Here is a 23872-nt window from a genome sequence, read left to right as displayed (position 1 = left end):
CAAGCCCCCGTGGTACCCCCGGCCCCCCGGGAGCAGCACGGTGCTGAAGGAGTTACTGCAGGGACTAGAAGGGACTGGATTGTGTTTAGCTGCTTGTCAAACTTTAGTGGGGACTGGAGGGAGGGACGCAGAGTCGCAGCAGTCGGTGAGAAGCAGCACCAGCTTGCCAAGAGTTAAAGCCCAGGGTTGGGTTTTTTGGAGGGGCAGCTCCAGCGCCTCCTTTGAGTCACTTCCTTCAGTGGGGGCGGGGGCTGCCCAGTGTCTGTGGTACACGCACTGGGCGTCCCCAGCCCAGACCAGCAGGCGGGCGGGGAGAGGCCTGCGGCGGCCGCGGGGAGGCGGCGGGTGCGCTTGGCCTGCCGGCTGCTGGGGCACAGCGGGCTGCAGTCTCGGGGAGGGCGGGAGGAACGCGCAGGGGAGGAGGCAGCTCGCACCATGAGCTTCCCCGGCCGGCTGGAGTAACAGCCGGGCGAACACTCTGCGCAGTCCCTCTCCAGTGCTGCTGCCGGTGCCCGCGTCCCTGCTGGGATCTGGCCCCGGAGCGAGCCGGACCGCCAGCATGACCGACGTCCTGCCTCAGCCCGACTGCAGCCTGAAGGCGGTGTGCAAACCTCTGGAGCGCTGCTGCCTCGACCAGCTGGAGGAGCCGGGGAGCAAGCGGGCCCCCAACACAGGCGCCCGGCTCTGGGGCCGGGTGCGCAGCAAGCTGCTCCGCCACAAGGTGCCAGCGGGGACTGGAGGGGTCCAAGAGGTCTGGGCTAGAGGGACTGAGGGAGGGATGGGGGCGACTGGGGCCCCTCTCTCCGCCTCTCCCTTTCCAGCTCCTGCCCGATCCTGCAGTCCCAGGACAGAGGCTAGGGTATGTGTGTGTGTCTGCTGTAGGTGGCTTGAACTTAAGGTTGGATGCTGGCTGCTACCCCTACTGTGGCGGCTGTCTCCTCTGCAAGTGCACTCTGCCTGGCTGCTTTCCGAGTCCATGCCGCAGCAACGGGAACAGACAGGGCAAGGGGCTCCTGGGTCGCAGTGTCTTCCCTCTGTGTCCAGCCCAGACCCGCCCCCCCTGCATCCAGTGGACTTTGCCGGCCGCCCCTTTGCCGAGGGGCACTGCAACACCATCTGCCATGTGGGGTCTCTTTGTGCCAGGCGTGGGGGATCATTCCCCACCCAGGAGGAGGAGGAGGAGGGTTGTGGGGAGGTAGCATGCTGCTGAGTCTGGGGGCTGTAGGCATCCCCTACGGGGACCACCCAGCTGACTGCTGGCCCACTGCCAGCCGGGCACCAAGCAACTCAATCAGTGTGCCAGGGGGTTCCTGACCCAGCAGGCAGCTCAGACCGCGCTGTGCCAGGGCAGGCTGCCCGTCCGGCCCGCAGCCCCAGACCTGAGTTGGGATTAAAATGGGAGATAGAAGCGGACTGTCCTGCAGCTGGGCAGGCTGCCCCGGGGCTGGCTCTGGGCCCTGGCATCAGGCGTCCGAGCGAGAGCCAGACCCAGCGCCTCACACACAGGAAGCGCTTGATAACTCTGAGACCAAACCAGTCGCCTAAATGTCACAGGGTGCCGGTCCCGGTCGGCCAGGGCCGTACCTGTCCTTCAAGGTAGTGACAACACAGCTAGTCTGTGCTGGGGATTTGAAGGCCGTCCTGTGACTAGAGGAGGACCCTCTGTGCACGCTCGCACTCCAGCCAGCTCGGAGGCTCCTGGTACCTGCAGAGGGAAGTGATCTTGGGCCGATCAGCTCCTTATTTAGTTTCCTTTCCTGCCAGTGGGGCATACTTGACTTCCCAGAGGTGACATCATTCCTGGAAAGTGCTGGGCAGGGCAGCAACTTGAGCTGCCCTGCATTGGCCCCTGTGTCACCTTCAGCCTCCCTGGGGACCAGGCCAGCAGAGCCCCTCTGTGCTGAGGCAGCTGTCTGTGCCCGGCAGCGTGGAGCCATCCCCTCCCCAGCCCCTGCTGAGGCCAGCAGTCACCAGCCCAAAGCTCACCATCCATTTCCAAACCTCAAGCTTGGCAAGAAACGGACCCTGTAGGTTCCTGGCCCAGTGCTGGCCAAACAGAGCCCTTCTGGTTCACCTGCCTCTTTGGGGAGGTGCCTGGCAGGTAGGGGACACGTTTTACACCCTGAAGTCTCAGACTTTCAATTCTCCTTTCCCTGCGCATTTGTAGCCGGCAGTACCAAGGGGCTACTCTGGGAATTCTTCAGCCGGGTTCGAGTCTGGTGGTGTCTGATAGCTCCATGTCTGGCGGCGACTCTGGGCAAGGGTGCCAGGCCAGCTGGGTGCTGGGCTGCCGAGCGGGCTGGCGTCAGTGCCGCTGCGGGGTGGCTCTGGCACTTGGCTGCTCTGTGTGGTGGGTGATTTAGTGCGTTAACCCATGCTGTGTGACAAAGTGTGTCAGTGTCATGGACACAGGGTCTGCACGGTGGGTGACAGAGGGACATCCACCCTGCTGTGCCTGTCTCACTGCACGTAGGCTAGTGGGTGAGCAGGCAGGGTCATGATGGAGCCACTTCCCGCTGTTCTCGGTCCTTTTCCCCCCAGCCGTGCTAACGTGTTCTTTTCAGTGCAGCGGGCTCGCTGCCAGGCCGAGGGCTGAGATTAGGCGGTGCTTTAGGTGGGCAGGGGAAGGGTGCCAGGTGCTGCCCAGCCCGGTAGGGGGGAGGGGTCACATCAGTAACTCTTCGTTAACTTTGCCCTAAAGGTTTATGTCGTGGATGTGCAAGACACCTGTGTCCCTCCTGCTCCCATTTAGCTAAAGATGAAAGGCTGGAAGGGGGCGTGTGACTCACCTGGGGGTCTCGGGCCGGGATTGAAGAGTCTGTTCAGATGGAAAGGGCCCTGGTATTAAAACTGAGCCTTTGGCCGGGCATGGTGGCTCACGCCTGTAATCCTAGCACTCTGGGAGGCTGAGGCGGGAGGGTGGCTCAAGGTCAGGAGTTCAAAATCAGCCTGAGCAAGAGTGAGACCCCGTCTCTACTATAAATAGAAAGAAATTAATTGGCCAACTAAAAATATATAGAGAAAAAATTAGCCGGGCATGGTGGCACATGCCTGTAGTCCCAGCTACTTGGGAGGCTGAGGCAGGAGGATTGCTTGAGCCCAGGAGTTTGAGGTTGCTGTGAGCTAGGCTGACTCCACGGCACTCTAGCCCGGGCAACAAAGTGAGACTCTGTCTCCAAAGAGCAAAACAAAACAAAACAAACTAAGCCTTTGAAATAGTGTAGAGCCCCTGGTCCCAGGAGTCTCCGATTTTCAGGGGACAGGAGGCAGGGACCAGGCATGGGCTCTCCTCTGGGTCCCAGCAGGTCTATGGTTGGGTTCTTGTCCCCAAGGAGAGTTCTAGGGCCAAAGCCTCATTCCAGCCCCTGGCTTGGCAGTTGGTTTGTTGTGCAAGCATTTAGCAGAGGAGACACGTGGCATTTGGGTTTGTGGGTTCAGCCAGTGCTCTCGGTATTTAACTTCACATTTCTACTTTCCTTTTCCTTTTTTTTTTTTTTTTGCCTCAAATCACACTCAAGTAGACCAGGCTTGATGCCTCGCTCTTCCTCCCATCCTTCCTGCTTCTAGATTCTTAGGTTGAACTTTGGAGAGAAAGGGGCTGAAGGAGCAATCCCATTCCCAGCCCCTGAAGCATCTGAAGGTTTTAATAGAGAGCCATAGAGAGGCTCCGAGGGCCCTGAAGTGAGGCCAGGCCAGGAGCATTTGTTTAGTGGGGAAATCAAGGTCCTTATGTAGCTCTGCAACCAAGGCATAGATGCCCATGACCCACACCAGGCCAGGTAGGGGCCAGCCACAGGGACCCAGGTTGGACTGGCGGGGGCCAGGCGAGTGGAGGAGAGTTAAGGACAGTTCCTGGTGACCTTGTCTGTGCTTTTGGGGGGTGTTACGTGGGTCTGGGAGTTTGCTGCTCCCAATGAGCTTCTCTCAAGAAGCCAGAGGCTGGTGTTGCTGAGACCCAGCATGACAAGGTTTGCTCCTGCATATAGAGAGGGTGACAGGTGCCACCCATGGAAGGAGAGCATGGGGAGACCCCTTTGGACCACTTATCTGAGGAAACTTAAGGCTCAGGGTGAAGGCCATCTGTGTCCGCTTGATTGCCACCACAGGACAGCTCCTAGTCGCTCTGAGTCTGTCATTTAACTTCGCAATTCTTCCTAAACCACGTGTGTGCAAGCCACGTGCACATCCCCAGAGCTCTCGCCCAGCCATTCGCTGGCTGTTCCTGCCTCTGAGGGCACAAAGCGCTGGGCACAAGACACAGATATGTCGTGGGCTTGTTGACTTTATTTCATACTCCAGCTCTGGGCTTCAGGGAAGATCTTGGGACCTTACGCGATAGAATCTATCCTGCCCTTGGCTGCCTACGGCTCTGCCCGGCCGCCCTCCGCCTTGTTTGCCTGAGTCCGTGTGTTCACTGCTCGCACGCCCACCCGCAGCTCTGTGGCCGTCCCTCCGCTGTAGACAGGGACTAGAGCGGGGCTCCCCCACCCCCGAGGCTGGAAACCCCTGCCGCCAGCCCACTTCCTCCGGGGCCTCTGTGTGGGCCACGACCGTAGCCAGGCCAGCTGGAAGGTTGGAAGCAGGGACAGGGTGACTCTCGTGCATTTCCACGGCACTTGCCCACCCCCTCGAGCGAGAGAGGACCTTACTCTTGGGGCCGCATGGACAGTCTCTTGCCTCTCTGCCAAGCTGGCTCCCAAGAGGCCTGTTTGAGTCCAAGGAACAGGAATCCTCGACTCTGAGAACCTGGGGAAGGTTACAGAGGTGACCCAGACACGGGCAGCCATGTGCACAAACCGTGCTATCTCAGAGGGACCCAAGGACCCTGAGGTCGAAACCCCTTCCCTAAGTGGACTTGGCAAGGTGCTGTCCCAGCACCTGGGGAGCACAGGTGGCCTGGCCAGTCAGTTGTGCCGTGCCGGGCATGGTGCCCCAGCCTTTGGATGGCCCCAGACCAGGGAGAGCTGAGCCTGCCAGGCCAGGGGTTCCTGAAAGACCAGAGCTGCCCGAGCCCAGTGCTGTGGTAGCATCCAGAGGCAGCGTGGCCCAACGCTCAGGAGGGCAGACATTCAGAAAGAAACTTCTGCAGGTGTGCTGGTTGGGGGGAGTTGCCAGGTGTTGGTCAAGGGGCACTAGTTTGGAAAGACACGGTCCTCTGCTGAGTGGCCTTGCCAAGTGCCCAGCTTGTTGGGGACTGGTCAACAGGTGCTATTTTTTGGCTTCCTTTCTCCTATCAAATCATGCTGGAGGCAGAGAGGGTGTTTGTGTTCTGCCAGTCCCCTAGGACCTCAGAGGGACACACAGCCCCCTGTACCTGTGACCCGCCTGCCCAATCCCCAGGAGAAAACCAGTGTCAGTTCTGATCCCTGGGAGCCTTACACCAAGGCCCGATGATCTTGGCCCCCGTGATGGGCCTCGGAAAGGTGGGAAATAGTGGCCTGGGAGCTGTTCACAGACTCCTTCTGCAGTGGGGCCGGGAGGGACCCAGGACCCCTGCAGAGATCTCCCAGCCCTGTTTAGACTGTGAGAGCAGAATGGTCTCTATCTTGGACAGCGACCCCAGCTGGGGCTGCTGCCTCGGATGGGCACAGCCAGAGCAGTGGTACCGCAGCGCCCCTTCCCACCAGATGCCCGAATGCCTCGTCTATATTCTGGGAGGCCTCCTCCTTGGAGCACCCCCCGGCTCTCAGGCTTGTGCGGCACAGGTGCTAGAGGAGGAGGGCACCAGGCTGGTCAAGATCAAGAAGTTTCAGTCTTTCTAATCCTGAGTCTACTGCTTTAACTTGCTGTGTGACCTTGGGGAAATGTCTTCACCTCTCTGGTTCTCTGGCATCAGCACAATGAAGGAGCTGAGCAGGATGATCTCTTAGAATCCAGTTCATATGACAATCTTGGCCATGTCTCAAGATTCCTAGTCCTAAGCCATAAACCCTCAACACGCTGGGAGAGTCTGGGTAGGGTGGTCACAGGGCTGCCCGTGAGCCAATGCCAGCCATTCAGTGAACATGGGAGAAGGGAGGCCAGCAGGAATGTAGGGCTTCTTGGCCCTTGTCCTGAAGGAACCCTGGAGAGGAGCTTTGCTGTCTCCGCCCACCGTGTCCCAGTTTGCTCACTTGGTCCATGAATGTGGATGGGGCACCTTCCACGTGCGGGCACTGGGGGACCAGGGGTGCCCGAGGCAGACAAGACCCTGTCCATAGGAGGACTCAGTCAATAAACAAGGTCATTTTAGGTCGGACGGATGCTGGGAAGAAAATAAACCTGGGTACTGGGTTAGAGGGGAGGGAGAGGCCTTGCTTAAGGAGATCAGTTTTGCACTAAGATTTAAGTGACAGGGAGAGTTCAGCCATGAGAGATCTGGGGACAGTGCATTCCAGGTGAAAACCCCGAGGCAGGTGTGTGCAGAGGCGGACGGAGGCCTCGTGGAGCGTGTAGGAGGTTCGCGGCGGGGCGAGGGGGGCAGCGGCCGGACCACGTAGGGCCTTGCAGGTCACGACAAGGAGTTGGGCCTTTAATCTGGTGCAGCGGGAAGCCGCTGGAAAGCTTAAACACAGTTCTTGTGATGATGATACGTTCTGAGCGCACGCTGAGGACCGGGCAGTATTCTTAGCCCTTGACGTAAGTTAGGTGATGACCTATGGGGCAAGCACTATTATTACCCACGCTGGTCTGTGTGTGAGGAAACTGAGGCTCAGAGAGTGACCTAGATAGGGTCACATGCGTGGCTCAGTGGAGGAGCTGGCGCTCAGACCCCGGCAGCTCGGCCGGAATACAAGCTCTTGTGGCCTCTGAGGAGGACACCCAGAGCCCGTGGAGCCCTGTGGCTGCTTCCCAGTTGTCCGGTTGCCTGGGTGGTCACGGGGCCAGTTGGGGTCAGGGATGCGTGCCCTAGATGGGGGCTTCCGGAGCCTTGTTGTGTGTGGGCCCAGCCCCGCGTGCTGTGCACGGGAACAGGCACGACAGCCACTCTCGATGGTGTCCAGGGAACATGGGACGCAGCGTGGCGGCGAGGCTCACGAGGGGGGTGGGGTGGCTCTCAGAGCCAGCACGGGCAGTAGCGTTGCCCGAACCCCTCGTTTCCACTCTGCGCCAGAAACGGTTCCTGGCCTGGGCAGGGAGGATACAGTCCGTTTCGAAGAGGGACTTGTTTAAGTCTCACCGAACCCCTGCGAGTCCAGAGGGGGGTGGGGGTCTTACAGGCCCCTGGCCTTCCCATGGCAGCTAGCAGAAACTTCTGGGTCAGGACCCCAGCAAGCCCAGGTTGGGGTTTTGTCTCCTTCTCCTCAGGGTCCGCTGAGCCCGGCTGGGGGATGAATGTGTAGTGGGCACGGGGCAGGTGGAGCCGCTGGAAAGGGAGGGCCGGTGGCAGGGGGCACTGAGAGGCTAGCCTGGCTTCAATAAGAGCCTCACTGTGTGCTGTGGAACCCCTTCCATATGTGGGCCTCGAACCTCTTCCATAAGTGGGCCTCGAACCCCTTCCATAAATGGGCCTCGAACCCCTTCCATAAATGGGCCTCAAACCCCTTCCATAAATGGGCCTTGAACCCCTTCCATAAGTGGGCCTTGAACCCCCGTGGGCCTCGGACTTCAGGGTTCTCAGGAGGGGGAGGGGAGGCAAGCCCAGGCAGAGTGGCCCCATCTGGGAGGTGCCTTGTAACCCTGTCAGCCCAGGTGGCCGTGGCTGGCCTGCGGTAGCTGGGCACACCTTGGCCGCAGGGCACTGGCTGGCGTTGGTGTACCTGCCCCTGCAGGTGAGGGCTGGAGGGGTGAAGCCAGCTCGGCCTCACGGTGGGGCTGCTAGGCCCCTGGGAAGAGGAGGAGAGTGTACTGGGCCTGATCCTGGTCTCTCCCGACCCAGCTGCCAAGCTGGAAGCCAGGCTGCGGCCCCGCAGGCCCTCCCTCCCCGTGTCACAGAGCAGCCACGTTGACGGAATCCTGCAGTGCCCTCCCTGCGGGAGGAGAACAGGCTCTTGGCAGCTCCTGGCTCCCCGCTGCCAGCCCCATCAGGCCTCTCACGCCTGCGGTCCGTCCAGTGACAGGCTGGCTTTGGTATCCCAAGGGGACCCAGCCCTGAGTGTTGGCCACATTTGGGAGAGGGCAGAGGAAAGCCGGCCCAGGACCGCCACCGTGGCCACCGGCCTGGGAGCCACAGGACACATGGCCACCATCGGACACACTTCCTGGCGCAGGGCCCGCTGCACCCGGCTTCCCCAGGGCAGGCAGACAGCTCTCCCTTCCGCGCAGGGCCTGTCCAAGGGCGGGTCTTCCTTGAGTCCTTTTCTAACGTGCCTGTCCTCCCTCTTAGAGTGACTGGGTTTCCTGCCCTGTTGTCAGGAAGCACTTCGTTTTTATTAACCTCTAAAGCCAACTCTGGGCTTTGAGGGAAGTCCACCCACCTTCCAGGACAGGGGTGCAGGCCTGGGGCTCAGAGGCCAGGGGTAGGGCAGAGGCGAGAGTGAAGGGAAGGCAGGAGGCACATGGGGGCAAGAAGTTGAGGCTGTGGGGAAGGGGATGGGGCCTGGGAGCCCTTGGGGCCCTGGCGATACTGTCTTCAGGGTCCCATGATCCAGCCAGCCCTGTGTGACATCCAGGGTAATGTTGTCTGAAGGCTGCTCCGTGCCTCCACCTCCCCTCCACTGCGCGGCCTATTCTGACCATTAATCCCCAGCTGCCCATAGATGGAAGGACCCCATGCAAGGGCTTATGGGAAGGGGAGGTGGCGAAAATCATCCCAGAAGACTGGTGTGGTATGGTGGAAGGAGTGTGGCTCAACAGCCAAGGATCTGGGTTTGAAGGTGGCTCTGTCACCTACTGGGGTGCAGGCATGGGGACCCCACAGGTGAGCGTGCCCTACACTGGAGCACTGGGAGCTGCCCGTGAACAGGAAGAGGGAAGGAGAATTGATGGGGTCACCTGCAGCAGCTTGGTGGGACACGGGCTGGGAGGAAGGGCTTAGACCTCTCAGAGGGGACCCCAGGAGGGAACCCCCTGAAACTCAGCCCTGGATGTGCAGGTGTGCACAGAGTTCCCTCCCCTGCCCTTGGAACCTCAAATCCTCTCACCCCCCCAGCCCTGCAAGGTGGCTTGGGTGCTTCCTGTCCTAAACAGGAGGCCACTTCAGTCCGGAAAGGTGAGGCGGCCTCCCCCAGCCACCTGCAGCGCTGCCAGCGGAGGCCCAGGGTTTCGGTGCAGGGGACCTGGTGCTCTCCCAGACACCAGCCCCAAGGGTCAGTGTCCCTCTTGGGATGAGTCTGTACATGTAGCCATGGTTTGACCATGGCTAAATGCAAGACAGAAAGAAAATAGGTGAGCTGCTGTTAGTGACCGTGTGTGGCCCAGTCATTCATAACCTCCTCCTGGATGTTTTGCGGCCTGTTTCTGTCCCCTGCCTGTGCCCCACCTGGGGGGAACCCCACTGCGTGTGTGTGAAGAAGATGCCCTTGGTGGGTCTCCCCAGCCTGGCCCTTTGCAAGCCCCATCCGTCTCCCTCCTTCAGGTGATCTGACGTCCCCCAGGTACCTGCTCCCTGGGGCCCAGGGATGGCACCTGTCTGCTGGGCCTAGAGGGTGAGCAGTCAGGTATTCCTGCCCCCTGACATGCCAGGGCCTGGCTCCTTCACCCAGCACTAATCTAATCAGGAAATAGCAGAGTCCACATTTCCCAGGAGTTATAAATAACCACAGCAATTCAGGCAGCAGCATTTCTCTGGAAAAATGGGCCCTGTCCCTCTCCACCCCTCACCCTCCCTTGTCTGTATTTAAATGACATCCTGAAATAGACTTGGTTTCTGGAGGCTGCCGGCCTCCTGGGAGACAAAGCATCGCTGTCAGGGCGCCTAGGCAGGCCTCCCTCGGTGGGCACTAGGAAGATGGCAGGGGTAGGGTAGGGACTCGCAGCAAAACAAGAGGGTGGCACCTTACCCAGGCCTGGCCTCTGACGGCTGGCGGGAGCGTGTGAAATGACCCCAACGTGGTACCTGGCAGGCTGTGGGGGGTGGGCCGCTAGTGCCCCAGGAAGGCAGAGAGCAGCTGCCAAGGCCTGTGGCCTGGGGCTATCCAGGAAGGCTCTCCGAGAAAGAGGCGGGGCTAGAATGAGGCCTTCCCATCCAGCGGTGCTTTCCCTGTCTCTGATACTTCCAGGAAAATGTGGGGTCACACCAGGCAGCCGGAACAGACGCTGCAGGGAGGGAGGCAGGGAATGGAAGGAAGGATTGCTCTGGAGGTGGCCTGCGACACCCAGGTCTGCTCACCCTGGGGTGAGACCACGGGCCAGGAGGCCTGATGTCTCCTTTCTCAATAAACTGCTACAACACCAGCTGCGGCTGTTGCTGTGAGGTGTGAGCCAGGTTAGAGACTTTGGTTACCCTGCAGCTTCAGCAGAAAGAGCGAGCCAGGGAGACTTGACCTGGACCCCAGCTCTCACTGCCTGGATGGATGGCACTGGGCAAGTTCCTTGTTCTCTTTGAGCCTCAGCATCCACATCTGTGAAATGGGAGCAGCTCTGAAGGCTTCAGCCTCACAGGCTTGTCGTGATGATTAACTGAGATGCTTTGTGTGAAGGGTTTGTCAGACTTACAGGAAGTGCTCAAAATATGCCCGTTGTGGTTACTATTTCCCATAACAACCCTGTGAGGTAGGAACGGGTACCCCCATGAGGAAACCGAGGTTCAGGGAGGTTGTGTGACTTGCCCAAATCCACATAGTTGAATGGGAGACCCAGATCAGCCTGACTCCCAGTCCTGCACTTCCCATACCTGGGCTGTGTCCGGATGCCACTGCAGCACTCGGGAAGGGACCATTGGCTCAGCCTGTAGCAACCGCCATTAGGTACCAGGTTATGGGAAGCTGGGGCAGAGAGCACTCTGACCAGGTGCCGTGGAATCAGCCCGAGGCTCATGTTGATGCCTGGAGAGATCTGCCTTGAAAAGGAGTAATCTAGAAACATCACATCGTCCCCCATAAATACGTACAATTACAATGTGTCGATTAAAAAATAAGGGCTGGATGGCCGGGCGCGGTGGCTCATGCCTGTAATCCTAGCACTCTGGGAGGCCGAGGCAGGCGGATTGCTCGGGTCAGGAGTTCAAAACCAGCCTGAGCAAGAGTGAGACCCCGACTCTACTATAAATAGAAATAAATTGATTGGGCAACTAACATATATGGAAAAAATTAGCCGGGCATGGTGGCACGTGCCTGTAGTCCCAGCTACTCGGGAGGCTGAGGCAGTAGGATCGCTTGAGCCCAGGAGTTTGAGGTTGCTGTGAGCTAGGCTGACGCCACGGCACTCTAGCCTGGACAACAAAGCGAGACTCCGTCTCAAAAAAAAAAAAAAAAAGAAAATTAAGGGCTGGGCACAGTGACACAAGCCTATAATCCTAGCTACCAGGGAGGCCGAAGCAGGGGACAGTTACTTGAGCCCAGGAGTTCAAGGTCAGCCTGGGCAACATAGCGAGACCCTGTTTCTACAAAAACAAAGAAATATAAATACATAATTTAAAACAAAATTTTTTGAAGGAGGCATGCTAACTCTAGAATGTTTCTCCCAAGGGTGGCATCTGCCTTGGTCAGTTGACAAAAAGCATTTGAAATCTTTCTGCCCTGCGTGGCCACTGCTGGGGCACAGAGCTGGGGACAGACCCAGGCCCTGTGTCCGAGAGCCAGCAGCCTAGAGGAGATGAAGGAGCTACCAGGGTCAGGAAGGGTTTGGAACAAAAAGAAGTTTAGAGGGGAGGGAGTTTTCAGGAGAGTGAGGAGAAAGTTGGGGCTTCCTTTGGGGACCCAGCGGGGACAGGGACCTGTGCAGCAGTCGGGTTGGTGGCCTCACACCTGCCTTGCATTTGAGGAGGTGCTGGGGCAGTGGTTCTGCCCCAGCTGGGGGGGGGGGGGGTTGCTTCTCTCCATGCTACTTTCTCTGCCTCCCGGCCTCAGTCCTATCCCTCCTCTTGGCAGGGAACTGACTGCTGGAGGCGAGGCCTGGGCCACAGCCAGCCCAGATGCGGGGCCCAGGGTGAGCCAAGTGCAGACCCCAGACCCCATCAGAGGCCACTTGTCCCCAGCCAATGACAGAAGGTGCGGGAAGGACTTACCTTGAGCTGCAGGAAGCCACGGGGCCCGGCCCACCCTGGGCTGACCCAGATCCCGTTTTCTTTCTGCGGTGGCGGTGGCCTGTTATAGCAGCAGTGTTCACACTGTGGCACACGCACCCCTGGGGTGCACAGACTTGCCAACGGCTGCGTGGGCTGGGAGAGCTTTAAGGGACTCGGTGTGCAGACCCTGAGCTACCATAGGTGCTCTTGCCAAAAAGTGACCTGCCCAAGAACTGGCCTGTCGCTGCCGGCCTCTCTCCTGCTCTGCAGATGGAAGGCCCCAGGCTTGCCGTGGGGGCGCCCAGACCTACCCGGGTGGTGAACAGAGGGGCCTTTAGAAATGCCCCTGGAGGTGTTGAGAAAGTAAAAGTCTCTAATGGCCGGTTACGAAGCCTTTCAGAAGTCAGGTGGTATCCAATTCTTTGCCTTCCACAAAACTGATGGAGGACTTAATTGTCAGCGGTGAGATTGTTTAAAATAATTTCGGTACTAAGTAGGTTGTATGCAATTTAAGGCAAATAGCATGGAAAGAAGTTAAAGAATCACATAACATCGCTATAATAAAACTCTTTTCAGCTTCACCTACTTACGTATGTGAACAAAATGTTTCATCGTCCACATCTTTTAAAACAAAACCAAAAATAAAGAAACAACAGGAACAGAATTGGCGCTGGATATATATGGTCATAAAGAGCTGTAATGGACATTGGAAACTAAGAAAGGGAGAGCGTGGGAGGGGGCGAGGGATAAAAATTACCTTTCGGGTACAATGTACACTGTTCTCCTGGTGGGTCCAAGGAAAGCCCTGACTTCAGCCCGATACACTTCATCCACATGACAAAAAACACATTGAACCCTATAAATAAAAAGGGTTTTTTTGAAATTAAAAAAAATTTTGGTACTGAACTCCATTTCACTCTATATGAAAATAATATTCATATAGATACGTGAACAACTGAAACAAAAACTATCCTACCCATCTGATTAAGAGATACAAGTCGACCGAAATGTTACTTTGCTGTTCCATGTGTATTCACATTTGTGGGCTCAGTTTTTGACTATGCTGCACATCGTGGCAATAACTAATCCTGGATATCTTTTGAATATTCAGAGCCTTGTGGTCCCAGGAAATTTTTCTTTTCCATTTATACAGATGTTTTTGTGGAAGCCAAATATAATAGGATGATGAATAAAAGATTCAAAAATATAAAAATAAAAACTGGGACAGAATTTTTTTTTTTTAGGAGAAATGGAATGGAAAGGAGAAAAAAAAACAACTCAGGGTCTCTGCAAAGGAACAGAGAGCTTGTTCATGTATTTTTTAAATGGATGATTGTGGGTATTACATCGCTATGGTATTTAGATTCCACTGAATACACTTGAAAGAATGATGTAACAGTTTTATTTTAAAATGGCAATATTTACATTATTCTGGAAATTACATTCTTTGCAACGATTGCAACTTGCCATGGAACTGTTCAGATGTTGACTTAAAAATGTGTCAGGGAGTGCGTAGGTTTTCAGAGTTAGTTTGTGGGTGCACAGGCAAAACAGTTTGAAGGCCTCTGAGTTAGAGAAACAGTCTCATGGGAACATGCCCAGGAGAGGGACGCCTCTGACCCTCCCCTAGTATCCACATCTCCCTGGGTCCAGCCCATGACAGAGACTTCCCCTGTGGAGTATTGGCTTATTTGGGAGCCAGCAATTCACCCCAGTTATCCTCTCCTGTAGACGCCAATTCAGGAGTCGAGAGAGTTGCTTACCATTTGTGAACCTCCATTTGTGCATCTGTGAAATGGGCTGATAATGGCCCATCACAATGTGGTGGGCAGAAGTACCTAACAGTGCACTCTACCTCCTTCACAGGGTTGGGGGGGCTCCTCCTCTAGCCAAGATCGGGGGCAGGGGCCTCGGGGCTAGGGCCACCCGGAAAGGTTGACTTCCAGATCGCCATCAGGGTCCTCCCCTCGCCCCCTCGCCCTGCCTTCCTGTGTCGCTGGTTTGTGAGCAGGTGCTGACCGGCAGGGAGAACTGCGGCTTGGTCTCTGAGCTGTAACTTCTCTCTCACTCACGTTCTCTCTCTCTCTCTTTCTCTGCAGCTGGACCCACAAACTGTAGAAACCAAGAACTGGCACACAGACGTGATTGAGATGAACGGGGTGAGCCGGGAGAGGTGGAGGTGTCTGTGCGGTGGGTGGGCAGCCCTGCCCTCTGGCTGCTCCCTCGGGGCGCTGCGCTGCCCCTGCCTCCCTGGCCCGTCCCTCTCTCCCCACTCTGCCCCGCCCTTCCGGCTACCATCTTGCAGGTGTAAGGGAGCCCCGGGTGCTAGAGGAGGCCCTTGTTTACAGTCCTGGGGAGGGGGACCCTGTGTTTTGGGAGGCATTCCTCAGGCACTCATGCCCTGGGGGACTTGTGTCTGCCTCCCCCTCCAACCAGATCAAAGTGGAATTCTCCATGAAATTTACCAGCCGAGACATGAGCCTGAAGAGGACCCCGTCCAAAAAGCAGACCGGCGTCTTTGGTGTGAAGATCAGCGTGGTGACTAAGTAGGTGCCCACTCGGGAGTCCAAGTGCTGGCATCAGCACCCTGGGTCCCTGCTGGCCCCTGCCCCCAGCCCTCCCGGCCTGTGCCCATGCCAGGCACCTAATCAGTCACCCCCCAGTTCAGCAGTCACAGACAGCCAGTTTGGAGGCCACAATGGCCCCCAGAGGTGTGTTCTCTGGCTCCCACAATGTTTTAGAAATAAATGAGCTAGCATTTAAACACTGGGAGGTTTCGTGTGCAAATCCCAGCTTGTCTGCTTCTCATAATAAATGGGAAGATTTGTCAGCCGTGGGTACACATTTTGGCTCAGCAGCAACAGGTTGGAATCCAGGAAGTAGCTGTCCCCGAGGAAAGGGCACATGTCCTCCAGCTCACCATGCCCTCTGTCCCTCTGTCTCAGGACCTGACCCACCTCCCGCATGGAGGTTACCTGCTGGTAACCCCCCCATAAACATCTGAATCTCAGGGAACATTGTTTCCCCAGAGTCTTTGGGCTTATCTTCCAAAATGTTCTCCTGCAGCATCCTTGATGTCCCTGGGCAGGTGGCTTTGGGTGGGCTGGGTGGGGTGGAGGTGGCCAATTTAGTGCATGGCCTCTTTCTCAGCACCCCCCATGCTCCCCCAACCCCGGATCCCAGAGGCTAGAGCTCTCCGAGGCCCAGGTATGCCGGGGTGGGGGCGCTACAGGCTAGCTGCCATCAGGAACCTCCTCCACCCTCCCCTCGCACCCCTACCCCAGGCGGGAGCGCTCCAAGGTGCCCTACATCGTCCGGCAGTGTGTGGAAGAGGTGGAGAAGAGGGGCATCGAGGAGGTCGGCATCTACCGGATATCAGGGGTGGCCACGGACATCCAGGCGCTGAAGGCCGTCTTTGATGCCAGTGAGTCTGGGAGGCCCAGCCTGGGGGTGGGGGCGGCAGGCTCACAGGGCTGGTAGGAGGGCGCCGGGAACCAGGAGCCCTCGTCCACGCAGAGGCCTGCGCTAGCCCGTGGCAGGGGAGCCTTGGTCTGCGGCCCGCACACAATCCAGCACGGCATGGGGCAGACCGTTTCTGAGCCCCTGTGGCAAGTGCTTTTTTTTGCATTTTCTCGTGTAATCTCCCTCCCCTCTAATGTCTCATCCACTGCTACAGACAAGGAAACTGAAGCAGCTCAGAGAGGCCAAGTCACTTGCCCAGGATTACTCAGCTTGTAGGTTTTGATCCTGGACTTAAACTCAGAACGTGACTGCAGAGTCCATGTTCCTGGCTTTTTGCTGGTGCCCCGTGGGCTGCAGGGAAATGAAAGGACTTTGAGCCTGGCCCTGCTGGCTTGGGCTCTCCTCTGCCCACTCCAGGGCCCCACGAGTGCTTTGGGGCAGCTCTGCCACTGTGTGCCGTCCACAGTGGGGAGGCCTGACCTTTCTGGTTTCCTCTTCCCTCCTCCTGCTGGTTCAGGTCTCAGCAGCGGCGGCAGCAGACCTGATAGTCAGGAGACCTGAGCTGGCCAGGCAGTGATGGTTCCATGTGGGACTGAGCAGGGGACCTGGAGCAGAGGACAGGACAGGGCTTGGGAACGTGCTGACACTTGGCTCATCTGTGGAACCTGGAAGCTGAGGCTTTGTCAGGACATGATTTGGGGTGTGAAAAAAGCCCCTCCAGAGAGGGGCTTAGCAATGGGGAGACACCACTGGAAGGAGGGTGCAGTTTAGACGTGGCTCCAGAGCTCTGGGTGATGCCCCCCCACCCCCAACCGACAGAGCTGTGTCACAGACACCTGTGGGCACTACCTACATCCTTCCTTTCTGGGGGAGACCAGAAGCAGAGATGGAGTGGTGGGGCCTGTCTCGGGATGGGCAGAGGATGGGGCAGGGCCACCTGCCTAGCTGAGGGCTGCCACGGAGCCCCTGACCTTGCCCCCCACCCCTGCAGATAACAAGGACATCCTGCTGATGCTGAGTGACATGGACATCAACGCCATCGCCGGCACCCTCAAGCTCTACTTCCGGGAACTGCCCGAGCCCCTCCTCACAGACCGGCTTTACCCAGCCTTCATGGAGGGCATCGGTGAGGCTCCTGGAGGCCTGAGGGCTGGGTGGGGCTGAGCCAGGGCTCCCTGCCCACGGAAAAGAGAAGATATCTGGTTCCTTTGCTCACTGATCTTCCCAGTGTCCTCGGGCCATGTGGCTGGGGGGTCCAGAGGGTGACAGGTGGCCGGCTGGGACCTGGTACAGAGGCCAGGACCTCTCCTGCCTGCCTCTCTCCCCTCCTGTCCCCATGGGCAGCCCTCTGTGGCTCCTACTTGGACACTGGACCCCTTGCTTGGAAACTCAGGCATCCAGGGAAGCCTGCCCTGAGGTGAGCGGGCAGAAGCCAGCATCCCTGAGCCAAGGAGGAGGCTGGTTCCAGCCAGAGGGCACTTGAGATGGCTCACGCTGAGCCTTCCAGAAGGAGCACTCACTCCTCTGTCCCCTGTGCTGAGGGCCCGGCCAGCGGGCCTTCTGCCGCCACATACCTGGGCCAAATCTAGCCCCAAGTCCCTCCGCTTTTTCCTCCCTCCGCCCTTTCCTCTCCAGGAGCAACCCCTTTGGGGAACTAGGAGCCTCAGGGAAGGCTGCTCCCTCCCATGCGTCAGCGTCAGAGCTGGTGGGAAGAAAACATTCCCACCACTGGCAGCATCTGTCACCGTTGGCTTAACTTAGCACACAGACGGGGCATGGAGAACGGCAGCAGCAGCCAAGGCCCGCGCAGTCAGGGCAGGAGGGCTCTGCTTCCCTCCCGCCCGCCTTCTGCCTGAGTGAGCAGTCGTGCTGGGGCCTCCTGGAAGAGTCAGCTACCCCCAGCCCACCCAGACGCCAGGCCGTCCCCTGCAGGGTCTGCTTCCCTGTACACCGGGCAGCTTCTTGACCACGGGGGCTCTGGCCGGGAGCCCCAGGCACTGAACCCTGCTTGAACCCTTCTCCCCACAGCCCTGTCGGATCCTGCTGCCAAGGAAAACTGCATGATGCACCTGCTCCGCTCCCTGCCCGACCCCAACCTCATCACCTTCCTCTTCCTGCTGGAACACTTGAAAAGGTAACAGGGAAGGGATCAGCCGAGGGGAGGGCAGGGAAGCCAGAGCAGGCCCCAGCTACGGGGCACGTGGCCTCAGCCCCGCCTTGTGGGTGCTGGCCTCTGTCGGGGCGTCCGCAGCAGGGTGAGAGTTTGCTTTCCAACTTCTTCCACTCACATTTTTCTGTTTTGAGAATATTTGGGTCCTAATATTCAAATAGTCAAATATTGGCTATAGAATGGTGGGGCTGGAGCCAAGGACTGTAGGTGGATTTTATAACCAGTAGGTCCCAACCTATCGTTGGTTCAGTCAATTTAGCCTTTTTAAAATTCAGTAGAATAGACAGCGTTAGGGTACACAGCAAGCAGTGAACCTAAGTACTGTTGTTTTGTTCAGTTATACACAGACACGTGTACTGTGTTGCCATGTCAAATGTGTTTGTTATTGTGGGTCACAGTCAGAAAGTTTGAAACCCACAGTCTTGGCCCACACCTCACTTAACAGATAGGGAAACTGAGTCCCCAAGTCCAGTGGGGACTTGCTTGGGTTAGTAGCAGATCTGTCCTTAGAACCCACATCTTCTAAATCCTAAACTAAGAACTTTCTCACCTTCCCCTCCACCCCTTCCATTGTCACCTCAAACCAAAAACAGTGAAAGTTGATGCGTGCAGCAAAGTTCAGAACTGAACCTAGCCCTGAAGGTGTCCTCATGACTCACTTTTGAGCCCAGGACTAATCCCAGGTGTGAGTGGGGAGTAGTCACTGGGTGTCCCTTAAATCCACTGGCCATGCAGGACCAGGGGGCCCCCCGAGAGGGGGCTGCTCTGTGGACCAGTTCCTCCCTAAGCTCAAACCCCCTCAGGCCCAGGCCCTGCGCCCTGCTGCCGCTCAGCCAGGCTGGTGGGGACCTGGACGCGCCTGGGGCTGGTGTCTTGTTTTTCCCATTATGAGACATTTTTCCTCTGGTTTTGCCAGGACCAAAGCCCTAACCAATTCCCAAATAGTTTGGTGAGCGTTGTGGGGAGGACACACAGAGCAGTAGGAAGGGAAAATTCATTAGGTTTTCCACCCTGGGAACTGGGCACAGTCTGTTCCCACATCTGGCCCCTGGCAGGTCTGCGCGCGCGCGCGCGCGCGCGCGCGTGTGTGTGTGTGTGTGTGTGTGTGTGTGTGTGTGTGTGTGTGTGAGGGAGGGAGGGAGGGAGAGATACGAGGGGCACTGGCCTTGCCGCACAGCTGCCTGTTGGGACTGCAACGTGTCTGCTCTTTTCCAAAGCAAGTGTCCCTGTGGCTCCCGCCTAGAGGGTGGGATGATGGCATCGTAGCGGGTAGTGGGGCGAGGCACTGCTCAGGGCTGGTGGGTCTCAGCCCCAGAAATATTCCTAGGACTATTCCTAGGCTCTGAGGGAGACCCAGAGCCTCTCTGATGTATTTGGCGGTACTGGGCCTGCCTGGACACCAGCTGCAGATGGCAGCTCCTGCTTTCCTCAGGGGAAGTGTCTTTAGAGCATCTGGCCTATTATGCAAGAGAAGCAGGGAGAGATCCAAAGGGAGGCAACTCTGGGGTCCCTTGAGGCAGACCCTTCTGGAAAGGCATGGAAAGACAGCCCCTGGGCTCATCTGGGATTAGGGTTGCTCTTGCCACAGCACCACAGGCAGAGCCCTAGGTCTAGTAGCAACTGCTGAAAGGCCCCAGGCCCTCCCTTCCTTTTTCCCCTGCCCACCCACTGTGACTCTTCCAGGCCACAAAGCACAGCTTGATAGCTTGATCCTGGGTAAATAGCAGAGGGGTTAAGAGCATGGGCTCTAGGGTGTACTGCCTGGGTTCAAATCCCAGCTCTACCATGTGCTAGTGACCTTGGGCAAGTCACTTAACCTCTCTGTACTTTGGTTTGGTTTCTTCATCTCCACAGTGGGGATGATGATAATAGGACCTACCTCAGCGCACTGTGATGAGTGTGAGTTACCACAGGGAAAGTTCTTTGAACAGTGATATCCTTCTCTGTAAGGCAAGGGAGTAGGAGGTGACATCTGTGGGTCCTGCTGGCTCTGGCAGGTTACTGTCAGTTCTAGGATGGCCCAGAAGCTGGGAATCTGCTTTAACAGTAACTGGGACACAGCTGGGGCCTTGGTCCCTTGGCTTAGTCCCCTTCCCAGGAGGTGGACTCTACCCTTAGGAGAGGGAGGCTAGGTGAGCACCTTCCAGAGTGACTTAGCCAAGGGTCCTGAGCTCCGAGTGGCTGCTGGGGAATGACCTCTTTCTCTCCCTCCTCTCCCTTTCAGGGTTGCTGAGAAAGAGCCCATCAACAAAATGTCACTTCACAACCTGGCTACCGTGTTTGGCCCCACGTTACTGAGACCCTCAGAAGTGGAAAGCAAAGCACACCTCACATCAGCTGCAGACATCTGGTCCCATGATGTCATGGCACAGGTATCACCAGCACTGCCCAGGCCTACGGTGGAGGAGGGATAAGTCCCCTACGGGTAGAGAACAGCTCAAAGCCCCCACTCTTCTCCCTTCATGGGAAGCTGGGTTGATGGGGAGGCAGAGCTATGAACAGTCCTGCCCCTCCCATGCCAAAGCAAAATGTATGAGCCTAGACAGGGGCACAGAGGATCTCCCAGGTGCTGGCTACATTCCCAGGAGTACCTTGGTCTCAGAGGACAAGTTCAGCAGTACAGGAATATTCTAGGGGTCTGTCCTCATGCATGGACGCTCTGAGGTTGCTTCCAGGGTCAGGAGGCTTCCCTGGAATACCTGTGAGACCCAGGTCAGGGGCCCATCCGAGGCAGGGCTGCTAAGCCAAAGCCAACCTCAAGATCAGGTTTGAAGCTTAAGACTTAGGAAGTGGCCCCAGGCTCCCCTACTGTCTGCCCTGCAGCGCCCTCTACTGCTGCAACAGGGCAAACAGCTGGGCTGCCAAGAAAGGGGCCATGGCCAGAACCAACCTGGGAAGTAAGAGAGGCAGCGGAGACTTGCCCCGGCCCAGGGACCATTTCTTCTCAGCAGAGTAGATAAGGAAGGCTGGGAGGACAAGGACCTCAGCCTCAGTCTCCCTGTCTCCCCACAGGTCCAGGTCCTTCTCTACTACCTGCAGCACCCCCCCATCTCCTTTGCAGAACTGAAGCGGAACACACTGTACTTCTCCACCGACGTGTAGCCCAAGGCGGGGGCAGCTGCCGGGGGCTGGCCAGAGCCAGCCTCTCCGGCCAGGGGCCTAACACAGACTTGAAAGACTGCAATAGAAAACTCCCAAACCCAGCACTCCAGACTCCGAGGGAAGCAGACTTCCAAGAACTGGAATATGTGCATCTTTTGTGCCACCTTGTACAAAGCCAGCTGACCAGCCCCAGCCTCACCGCCACACCCTGGGCTCCTGCCCTCTGTACCTCTAGTTGTGTCTAATGCTCCGTGTTGTTTGGGAATTGTTCTATGTATATTTGTCATGCAGAAAAGGTAGTGACCGACTCAGTGTGGGCACACAGACAGCCTGCTTTGTTCTTTCATTTCCTCCAACACTTTCTTTCCTCCCGAGTCCCGTCCAAGGGCTTTTATTTTGCGCTGTATAACTGCTGCCAGCTTCTCCTCTCTTGGCCCTGCTCCCAGATTGCAGTCTCCTGGCAGCCTCCCCTCGGTTCCCTCCACCTTCTCCTCCTTCCCAGCCTGCCCGTGTGCATGTGCAGCTTCGGTTTTCGCTCCATCACCGTGAAAGCTCTGAAGAGGCCCCGGGTGGCGGTGGCGGTGGTAGCCCGTCTGCTGCTGCCACCGCCTGCGGTCCCGGCCCTCTCCTTGCCCCCACCTGTGGAAGCACATTTGCTTTGCCTTGCTGCCTGTGCAAATGTTGGACAAGGAGACGGACTCACACTAATCCTCAGCTTAGCACAAAGCTGGAGAGCTCATTTCTGGAATTTTCCATGAGAGAATCTCCATTTCTGGGGTTTATCTGCTATGTCTCCTGCCTACCAGTGAGGCACCTTTGACTGTTTCTTCTACTGCTTTTCAGTTCCTTTTCCCCTGGTGTTCTATTTCCTTTGAGTGTGAAGATTCACAAGTGACCTGCTAGCAAGACAGTCAGAGTCAGGAGAGAACCTGGGGGAGGTGGGGAGGGGCAATCAGGCTGCTGAGGAACGAGACAGGGTGAACAGTGAGAGCAACAACAGCGGCACTGGGTGTCCTGAGCTGTGGGGGCACACTCTGAGAAGCAAGTTGTCGTGGCTTTTCTCGTGGAGCCAGGCTTCCTGGAGGGCAGCTAGTATGGCTAAAGCAGGTGTCCAGAAACAGGCAGGCTCTACCCAGGAGGCCACCTGGCACCTCAGTACCTCGTGGTGCTCTTGCCTTAGACTTTACATTCTCTACAACCAAGCACTGCCACGTATACTCCAGGACCTGGGAAAGAAAGGCACAGTCCAGTAGCCAGCTGTCATGGTGCTGCCCCCACCCCACCCATGGCTTCTGGATGTAGGTTTTAAGTGAATTCTGGGAAACTCCAGAAGCTGGAGCACAAGGATTCACAGGCACCTCTTGGGACCAAATTTTGCAAGGGGCCTGCCTTGTTGACACTGTACTCCTGAGTAGGGGATCAGCAGGTTCCAGTCTCAACTTGGAGAACCACTGCTCAATACTGGAAAGGAGTGAGTATTCCCAAAGTGCAATTTCCCTCTGAGCAGCAGCTGTGAGCTGTGGCAATCTGCCTAGGAGGGCAGACACTCCAGTGACCAGGGCTTGTTTTTCAGCACAGCTCCTGGCCTCTTCCATGTGGCAGAGAGTAGATTCTAGGCCCTCAGGACTGGGGAGAACAGCTCTCTTGCTGTACTCAGGGCTAAGTCTTGGAGAAGGGCTGCTGGCCCTATAGCTGTAGTGCTTGCTCAGTGAGAGGCAGGGTCCTTTCTGATCCTGTGTGTACCTTTTGCCTTCAGCAAAACAGTGTATATTCTGTGCACGTCGGAATACTGACCACCCAGCTGCCAGTTAGCAGCTGAGCAAGAAGCCCTGCTCCCTGGGACAGGAGGTGAAGGGGAAGGAATGTCACTTGGATCTAAATCCAGCATCTGACCACTCCTGAGGTCTAGTTGGCACTCAGGTGTTGGTGTGTGGCATGGAAGGCTCTTGCTTGCTTCCAAAGTGATTGACAGTAATGAATTAGAGGCCCAGCAGAGCTAGTTACAGTCCAAAGGTGCCTCCCACCTTCTAAACAAGGAATGTTTGCTTCTCAGTATCAGGGAGCCCTGCAGCCCATAAGCTTGCCTAGGCAACATGAGAACAGGAGCAAGGCTGGAAGGGCCAAGAAACGCAAAAGGCTCATATTTATAAGTTCTACCCCAGAGTGGGAAGGGTCGAGTGCCAGACCTGGACTAAGCTATACCAAGGAAATACCTGGTGGGTTCTCCTGAGAGACAGGGACTGTGCAGCCCAGAACTCCCAGTTTGCCCAGCAGGGTGGGCTGTGCCAACAGGAGCCCAGGACAGGCTGCCGGAATCCCAGGTATGCCTATCCTTGCTGGGCCATAGCTGATGGCTGCCGGTTTTTTGCTGGTACAGGTAGGATGGGACCCTTCATTAATATTTGACATTAATAAGTTGGTAAGGATATATTTTTTTTGTCTATGTTCTGTTTCAATTTATGTAGATTATTATAAATTGATGTAAACCATGTGAGAGAAAAATGTTAATAAAAAAAAATGCAAAGCCCCAACATTTGCACAAAACTCATCCCTGTGGTGTGGATGTTTGTGTTCTCAGTAGTCCAGGGAAGACCACCAATCTAAATATTTAACTCTTCCAGCTGCATCCAGATGGGAGTTTCCAGGAATCTATTTACCTAGTTCACTCTCTTGAGCCTCCCCTTTGGCCCCTGGGGAGGGGAACAGAGTGTGGGGGAGGTGAGCCCAAGCCCTGTCCTCGCCTCCTTCCAGGTCAAGCGCCAGCCAGGCAGCTTGTGGTCTCGCCTTCTGCGTTTGCTGCTACAGTTCCTTTCACCAAGTACAGAAGTCTCGCCAGGGGCCTGGCCATCAATATGCTATGGGGAGATAACAGGAAGCTGTCCGTTGCAGAAGCTGCTTATTTTATGTAGACTGTTCTCTGCATTTTCCTTGGAAGTGGCACATCTTTGGGGCAGCCTTTGGTCTAATCTGCCTGTTGGAGAAGCTGGATCCCCCACAGGACCCACCCTCCCTTTGGGAGAGCCAGTGGGGTTAATGCAGCCTCCCTCCAGCCT

At 56.8% G+C, this 23872-nt stretch overlaps 1 protein-coding gene across 5 annotated transcripts in view; it reads left to right on the top strand.

The window, feature by feature from the left end:
• Window positions 1-23365, top strand: part of ABR (ABR activator of RhoGEF and GTPase) — a 178285-nt gene extending 154920 nt beyond the window's left edge. For 4 of the 5 annotated variants that reach the window (XM_012740555.3, XM_012740559.3, XM_012740556.2 and 1 more), the window contains 7 exons: window positions 14185-14244; window positions 14522-14631; window positions 15370-15509; window positions 16539-16673; window positions 17576-17681; window positions 19942-20089; window positions 20730-23365. In XM_012740555.3, coding sequence (XP_012596009.3) covers window positions 14185-14244; window positions 14522-14631; window positions 15370-15509; window positions 16539-16673; window positions 17576-17681; window positions 19942-20089; window positions 20730-20819 — 789 coding nt within the window. In that variant the 3' untranslated portion in view covers window positions 20820-23365. Of the gene's footprint in view, window positions 1-447; window positions 722-14184; window positions 14245-14521; window positions 14632-15369; window positions 15510-16538; window positions 16674-17575; window positions 17682-19941; window positions 20090-20729 lie in introns of those variants that run through there. The other variant, XM_012740560.3, reaches the window with a different exon arrangement.
• The last annotated feature ends 507 nt before the right edge of the window (window positions 23366-23872 follow it).

The sequence above is a fragment of the Microcebus murinus genome, chromosome 18 (genome assembly GCF_040939455.1).
Source record: "Microcebus murinus isolate Inina chromosome 18, M.murinus_Inina_mat1.0, whole genome shotgun sequence".
NCBI classification, from domain to species: domain Eukaryota; kingdom Metazoa; phylum Chordata; class Mammalia; order Primates; family Cheirogaleidae; genus Microcebus; species Microcebus murinus.
This window is presented reverse-complemented; position numbering and strand designations above follow the sequence as displayed.